Below are 8,115 nucleotides of genomic sequence, written 5' to 3'. Positions count from 1 at the left end.
GGAGGAGGAAGAGGTGGGGGTATAGGGATGGGGGGCTGCTGGACTGGGAGCCGTTGCTTAGGTTCTTCTACAATAGGAGGACGACGAGGGGCGGGGGGAGAGGGAGGTGGGAGCACCTTCCTGACAGGGACGGGCGACTCTGGGGGAATTATGATCTACAGAAGAGGAGAGAAAAACAGAAAGAGGGAACAAAGAAAGGAAAACGTGCAGGAAACTGAAGGTGAAAACTAATATTTGGGAAAACTGCTGAGCACACTGAAGCCAACCTTATCCACCTCACTGCCGGCAGCGTCAAGGCGGAAGCGCTGGGGTTTGGAGGTGACGATGACCCCCTCCGTCAGCCAGTCATCGGACTGTTTGCGTCGGCGCTCTGAGCGCCCGATCCCGAACTTCCCCTGAAGCTCCTCTATGAGGCGGTCCTGAGAGCTGTTCTTGTTCACAATGACGGGTCCCATCTTCCTGCGCAGGTGAGCGTCCCGGTACATCGGGTGCACGTTGGGAGTCTCCTTAGTGCGCCGGATCACTGATTTAATCTGAGAGGGAATGTGAGCATCGTATCATACGTCCACACAGACGCAGCTGCAGCAGCTCTGCAGCAGGCCGGGATGCAGAGGTCAGCACTCGCATGCTTTACAACTGTGCCACACCCACCCACGGACCCCCTCCCAGCGCTCCCAGTCTGTCAAGCAACTTCACAACACGTTAGAGCCGCGTTAGAGTCCTTCACACAGAGCAGGTCAGGAGGATTGTGGTCCACGTGTGCCATGCTGGTACCGACAATCAGTGAGTTACGTGTGAGTGCAGCGCCACCGCGAGAGAGAGACTCTGGTTTCTGTCATCTTTCTCAAACACTGAGGGTCGATATTAAAGCCCTAAATGTTTAACACCTGGTTTGCTCAAAAATGTACGTGGAAACAAACTCCATCACAAATTAGGCGAGAAACTTGATAGTTCTGCTCAAAACTTATTTATGATCTTGCTTTTAATAAAATCCTCTTTTTTACATCCGTTGTTATTTTTCATACTTTTTTATGGTTTTCATACCATAAGTTATTTTTCTAAACTATTATTAACTTGATTTTGTTAATAATATTAGCATTTTTTATGATTTTATTTTCTCTTTCAGATTCATCCGTTTACACAGAATCAGAACTGCAGATGGATTCACACAACACCAATTTACAGCTTAGCTCTTCTCTTACAAAACTTTAGCTTTAATTATCTACAGCTGAACTGCTTTCATTTTAAAGAAAGAAAAGAGAGCTAAAATCTGACTTAATGGGTGGTTTAATGAACTTTTCTTTTAGTAATTTTCCTTTTTGTACTTTGAGGGAGAATGACAGCCTTTCCATTTTATATATTTATGATGTATTATCTGTGCCTTCCTGTTTTTAATACCTTTAACCGACAGTGCTAACTGAGACTAGAGAGACGATACTGAAGGCTAACAAAACAATCCTCGTCGTATGTTAACACACTAATGATTATATTTAGTACGTTAAAGAAAAGCCTCACAGATTCAGAGACACAACATCTGCTGTGGAAACTGTTGAGTTGTAGTTACACATGAGAACATCTAAATGTATTTACCAAAGATAAATACATGGAATCAAACATTTGTTTTTAGCCTCATACTTTGACCGATTTGTGCTCAGTTAGTACTTTAAGTGCTGTAAAGGAAATAAGCAGATTCCACTGTGGACATTAAGTATAAGAAATATTTGGTGTCATGTTTCAGCTCACAGCAGATGCTAGCTGGTACAGAAGCATTACAGCACAACAATCCGAGTGGTGTCAGGCAGGAGTGGAGATGCATACATGTCCGGACGCAGACAATCGGTCCATGTTTGGAGTCTGCAGCAGGGGCAGGTCCAGGGAAACGTCAGGGGTCCCGGGGCATGAAGACGGGGTCATGGACTCATCCATCCAGCTGGCCTCTGTCATCGGGGTCATGCTGCCGTCCGTGTACGGCCTCTCGGTGTAAGGCGTCATGGTGCCATCCAGTCCGTCGTGGAAGGACATGGACAGGTCCTCGTCAGCCCAGTCCAGGTCCCCGTTCCCGTCGGTGCCTCCGTCCACAGACTCGTCGGTGATGGTGTTGGTGGCGCTGGTGAACGTGTCCGGCTGCACGCTGTTTCTGTCCATGGGCAGGATGAGCTCCTCGTGCACCTCCTGCATTCCTCTGCCCAGACACCGCGCCTCCATCTGCAGCTGCGGCTCCTCCGCTGCGTGGTTCTGCACAAAGCTCATAGCGAGGAGTTTGTCCAGCGCCTCGTCCAGGGACGGCTCCACCGCGGGTTGCTGCTGCAGAGCGGGCGGCGGCTCCAACAGCTGTCTGCTGGGGCAGGCGAAGACCGGCGGGGAGAGGACACTCGATCGAGAGACCGAAGATGGTGAGGAGGTTTTTGAGGAAGCATATGCGGAGGGGGGAGATATGGAGAGAGCAGCAGGGAGTGGGGAAGGAGTCTTCGGAGCTGATTGAGGAGGGGTGAGGTTGTTCGAAAGAGGCGGACTGCAGAAATTCAAATCCAGGTCATGAAAAGAACCCTTGCTCATAGTCTCAGGAGCACAGGAGAATTTACCGACAGTATTTGAGGGCGAGACGCGCTCTACAGATGGACTAGGGGACTTGTGGTCCAGGACGGTGTTAACGGAGGTAAGCGAGGGGGTGGTGGTGGTATTGGACGGACTTGGGCTGTTTCTCGTTACGTTGGAGTTAGAGAAAGCGGACTGAGAGAGGACTAGCAGAGTCTTGGTTTGGGATGACAGCATGGTGGCAGAGACATCTATGACAGAGTCCAGGTCTAGGTCACTGGCTGCAGAGAGCGAGGACATAGGACTGTGGGGAGGGAGGCGGTTCGGATGGGACATGGACACGCCACCGTCTCCTCCGTCCTCGTCTATGTGCAGCTCTAGACCGGCAGGAAGAGAGAAGACAGGAGAGGCACAGGCAGACGGGTGGGACAGAGTGAGGAAAGGAGAAGCCACGGAGGGAGAGACTGGAGGATGAGGAGAGCTGGAAGAGGCTCCCACTGGGTCCAGCAGGGAGCCCAAAGAACTGGGCTAGAGGACAGAGAAGCAGAAGCAGGATAAGAGGAAGAGGACAGAGAAATCATCAGGAATATGACAGGAGAAGAGTGCGTTTTGTTGATGAAGTGAAGCCTTCCTCGCGCTGCGTTGTACCTTGAAGTCTGACAGAGAGGCCATCAGCTCGTCCAGCTCTCTTGTGGCGCAGGACGCTGAAATTCTGGCTTGCTGCTGAGAGGGCGTGTCCAAATCGCTGTGGCGAGCCGGGGGGCTGGAAAATACAAATTATGCAGTGGGTGTCATTGATCATTCATATAAATCCATCTTAAGGTCCCACTGCAGTGGAGAGACCGTGTACCTGGGCGAGGGCACTGAACCCTCCAGCTCGTCCAGCAGACTCTCCACGGAGGGTCGGGCCTCGTCCAGCCTTGTCCCGTTCCTTTTGGGTTTCTCCTGAGGGGGTGGGCTCACCGTGATGTCAGGGCCGCCGCCGTTCTCGTAGTGGGTGATGCTGCAGGATGGTAAGGGTGGCGCCGCCTCCTCTGTGGACACAGGACAGTACAGCTAATTCTGCTCAGCGCACACAGAAGAGATGAGGCTGGGGGGGCTTTAGGGCCTACCTGTGGTGGGGAATGAAGGGGAGCTTTGCTGCACGGCGTTTAGCTCCAGCAGCAGCCTGTCCAGCTCTGACAGGTTGCTGCCCAGGGCGGAGGTCATGGCTGCTGTTGACGAGTCTGAAGACTTCTGTTTGTTTGGGAAACTGAAGAGGAGACAGAGACTGCTCATAGCAACTAGCAGGTAAAAGAAAGTGACAGATGATACGCACAACATTTCAGAGTGTGACAGGATACCTGTAGACGTGGTCCTCTTCAATGTGAGACAGTGGAGAGCTGCTGCTGTCCCTGGACCATGAGCTCTTCTGGGCTGAACCTAACGACTGCAGAAGATTCAGCAGTCAGAGAACAAAGTGAGAAGTTTCACGGAGTTAACACCAGCATTGTTTTGGTCTGCAGTATGGGAGCATTACGCAGACAGGAATATAAGAATAAAAACAGCAGTAGTGTAGTAGCAGAGAGAGAGAGAGAGCTTAAGGCTATCATAGCAAAGCAACAAGCAGTGTACCAAAACTGTAGTTTGTGCTATGTCACTTGTTCTGTGATATGCTGATGAAGGACTTTGGTTTCACAGAGAAACATGAGTTCAGGATGAGTTATAAGCTCACGCTGCAGAGACGTACCTGCTGAGAGGAGTGGTGGGAGTCCGGCTGATCGATCAGAGACCCGTTCAGAGCCTCGGCTGAGGGCGGAGGAGGAACCGGAGGTGGAACCGACACATCCTGGTAGGAGTGTCCTGCGGTGGGGATGGAGTACGGGGTCTCGTCAGACAAGAACACGGGTCGCTTTGAGATGTGGGACGTAGTAGATTCCAGGTCCGCCAGCAACGCGTCTGAAAGATTGGACAGTTCCAGTTTTACTACACGTCAAAGTGATGTACTATAGAACGGCAACGATTGGTCGATTACATCATTACATCAATCAGCAATTTTTAAGACAAAATAACAAAATTCTCTGATTTCAACTTCTCAAATATGAATATTTTCTGGTGTCTTTTGTCCTCTGTGACAGTAAACTGAAATAAAATGAAGACGTCACCTTGGGGCCTAGTCAACATTTTTCAAACTTTAATAACAACTGATTGATTTAATGAGAAAAGATAAATCAAAAATGAAAATAATCATTGCAATAAAGCAGTGCAATTTCATTTAAACCAGGGATTTTTTGACTGGGGTCCAGGGACCAACAGGTAGTGATGGAAAAACATTTTATTGATACCATCATAACAACAGTTTTAATCTCTGAACCTGGACACAGTGTAGAAACAGAGCAGAGCTCACTGTAGCAACAGGCTGCTGTTCAAATATAGAGGTTATAATCATTAAATAAATATCATAAACGTGCCATTACTAGTCAACCAGGAAAATCTTTAGTCGGGGGGCAGCTGCAGTCCCCAACTTACATACAGTCGGCCATTTTCATTGACTGTACTGTTCAGTGATCCGAGTTAAAGGGGATTCCTTAAAATAAAATCCTCTCAAACTGAGGGTCCTTCAAAACGTCTGGGATTTAAACAACAACCTTCATCAAACTCAGACACTGATTCCTGGAAGCAAACAGAACCGGGCTGCAGTCCAGTGGATTCTTTACTGGGGCTGCTGGGAGCTCTGAGGCGACTCCTGAATGTGGTGTCAGGCTGTAAACAGACAATGGCAGCGAGTCCGAGTCTCTCCTTCCAGCCTGCCACCAAAAAAAGCTTTCATCCAACAGAGAGGTTAGTCCGCATGACCGGCAGTACATCACCGAGACCAGATCCATACCTAAACCCATTAGGCCTTCAGGAAATCTCCCCCTGAAATCCCCAACATACTTTTTCCATCAGTCGGCACTATAAATACAACCCTGCTGACAGTGAGCTACCTGTCTGTCTGTCTGTCTGTCTGTCTGTCTGTCGGTCTGCTGTGAGAGACGCTGATTTCTGTGTTGTGAGTGTGAACTGACAGGAACACAGCAGCAGTCAGACAGAAGTGTTTCTGCGTCCAGGGTTGAAGGGGTACAGCGTTACCCTGCTGAGTGTTCACAGGAACGCAGGAACAAAATAGACTCTTACATCACACAATCCATCCATCCTCAGGCCGTCCAGAATAGACGACCGCAGTCACCGGCTGCGTACGGTTACACTACAGCGGCTGGGAACGGTGGCTTCAGGGAATCACTGCACTTTTAAAGAGGGGTGCAAACTACGGCTGCACGATGTGGGAAAGACATCGTACAGAGATTATTCTACAATATATGATTCACCATTAGTGTGACAATGATCCTTTCTGTATAAGGTTAACAGTTACTAGACATAGTAATATCTCTAACACATAGGTTGAGTTTGTGGATTTTTTTTTGTGCGGGGTGGGGTGGGGGTCTTTGTATCCAGCAAGAAGTCATTGTGAAATCTGGAGACCAAGACTACAGTATTTCATTATAATGCTGTTATTTTGTACCTTTATTTAAAACCTGCAGCTTCAGTGATTTGGATATTTCACTCGTCCATATTGTTAAATTTTTAATAATGTTTCTATTAACTCTGCAACCCCAGGAGCAACACATCACAGAACTCACTGTTTGGGTCGTATCACAGTTGTAAGTCACCAGTTCATCATCAGTTTCATCAGTTTTCAGCAAAAAACTGTACAATAAAGCAATTGATTATACTGTATAATAATCAATCAATGCGAGCTGCTGTGAATCGAGCTTAAGGCAGCTGATATTTTCGAAGTTTCCATAAACATCACAATCTATTGATCTATTTCTACGACCACCATGAGCAGTTTCCCAGTTACACACATCGACGTATAAAAGATGGACGTCTCCGCGTACAAACGAAGCCAAAATATCCTGATACGACAGCTGCCATCTTTTATAATTCAGATAACTAATTAAAACCAAACTGATCAGAACAATGAACACACATCAGAATGACCTAAAACGACAAGAAACCATGTTTGGGAAAAAAATGTATCTGATTGTTTTAGTTTGTCCTATGTGCTAACACAGATGCTTTATGAGCGATACTGCAGTCAGCCACCAGGGGGCGATACAGAGGGTTTGGCTTCACTTCTATAAAGCTGTCATGACTTCCATCTTTATAAATGTCAACAGTAACATCGCTGAAAATACCCAGAGTCCAGGGTGGGAACTGCAGCTGGGCTCCTCTTAATAAGACGTGTGCAATTTTGGGAGTTCTCTAAAATACTGACAATAAGATATTTCTGCGATGCATTTCTATTTTTCTGTATCTTCAGAATCCTGACTTATGTGTAAAATTAGGATATTATTTTTATTAATATATGTATGTGATTAACTTGTTATATATCAGATGTGCTGAGGGAGCTCCTGTAGGTCGCACACTGCCTACAGGATTTTAGCCAATAAGGAAAGTGCTTCAGAGTGAAACACAGAGGGAAGTTTATGGTTAAATTTGGTTCTGTAGCTCACATGCTCCACTACTGAACCACTACCTTTAAACTCAATACGCCAGTGAAGAAACAATGAACATATCACTAAAATACAATCTACATAAGTTCACTGGAAGTTATTTCTGGAAACAATATAACTCAGCAAGTAAAAGAATAATAATTCTTGACGTTTTTAATGATTTAACACAAACAAAGGTGGGACATTACCCACTAACTATTATCACTGATATCTGAATCAAATACTGTAAATACTCAACCATTCTTTCACACAGTGTCACATTAATCCTACTATTAGTCAGCACTCAATATTTGACTTAAAGACTTTAGTTGAGGTTAGAGGACACAGAAAGCCTCCTTACTGCTCACTTCATTCAAACCATCCACAACCAAGTGAGCAAAGAAACTAAATACAGAGAATATTTGTCAAATCAAGTCGTCAGGCTTGATTCCTTCGTCTGTGCCAACATTAATCTTATAATGAAACAAAAAGAAGCGGTTTCCAGTAATCCAGGGACACAAACATTTAAAAGCCAGAATCTGTACTCACATTAGTTTTTCCACCTGCTGTATCTGTAATATCCTCCAGGAAAGTCTAATGTTGGTTATAAAGCCCCAAAATCACAATTTCCTTCAGTTTCAGGCTTAAAGGAAAAACCCAGAGGAAGAGCCACAGAGGAGGGACCTCTCTCCCAGGACGGACTGACGTACACTCGATTTCACGCCTACAGGCAGGACAGTGTGTGTGTGTGTGTGTGTGTGTGTGTGCGCAGTGATAACATGCTGCCAGTTTAAATTGGTGACAGGACCCTTCAGTGTCTTAATAAACACTATCTCCCCAATTAAAACATTCTCACTCTTAAATCTGCATTTATAAATAAATACAGCCAAAAGGACTGTAGCTTTACAGACTTATGTCGTTATGTTAAAGATTTTCTTCTGTTTATGTCCCCTAAAATGACAACCATTGACTTTACTGACTTGTATCTGTGCAGTTTGGTCACTAGAGGTGTTTCCACTCTACTGAAGAGGGAAATGTTTGTACGATACCATTCAGTCTTATGGAG

At 46.3% G+C, this 8,115-nt stretch overlaps 1 protein-coding gene across 1 annotated transcript in view; it reads right to left on the bottom strand.

Moving 5' to 3' along the window:
- LOC118325145 (paxillin-like) overlaps nucleotides 1-4,473 on the bottom strand; it is a gene marked incomplete at both ends in the record, with an annotated part of 7,783 nt that extends 3,310 nt beyond the window's left edge. Inside the window, 5 exon segments of the mRNA XM_035657713.1 lie at nucleotides 3,184-3,298; nucleotides 3,386-3,569; nucleotides 3,648-3,787; nucleotides 3,879-3,964; nucleotides 4,265-4,473. Of these exon segments, the coding sequence (XP_035513606.1) occupies nucleotides 3,184-3,298; nucleotides 3,386-3,569; nucleotides 3,648-3,787; nucleotides 3,879-3,964; nucleotides 4,265-4,473 (734 nt within the window).
- Nucleotides 4,474-8,115: the final 3,642 nt, after the last annotated feature.

Source organism: Morone saxatilis, unplaced genomic scaffold (genome assembly GCF_004916995.1).
Source record: "Morone saxatilis isolate NCDOM2014 unplaced genomic scaffold, NCSU_SB_2.0 Contig16, whole genome shotgun sequence".
Taxonomy (NCBI): Eukaryota; Metazoa; Chordata; class Actinopteri; family Moronidae; genus Morone; species Morone saxatilis.
This window is presented reverse-complemented; position numbering and strand designations above follow the sequence as displayed.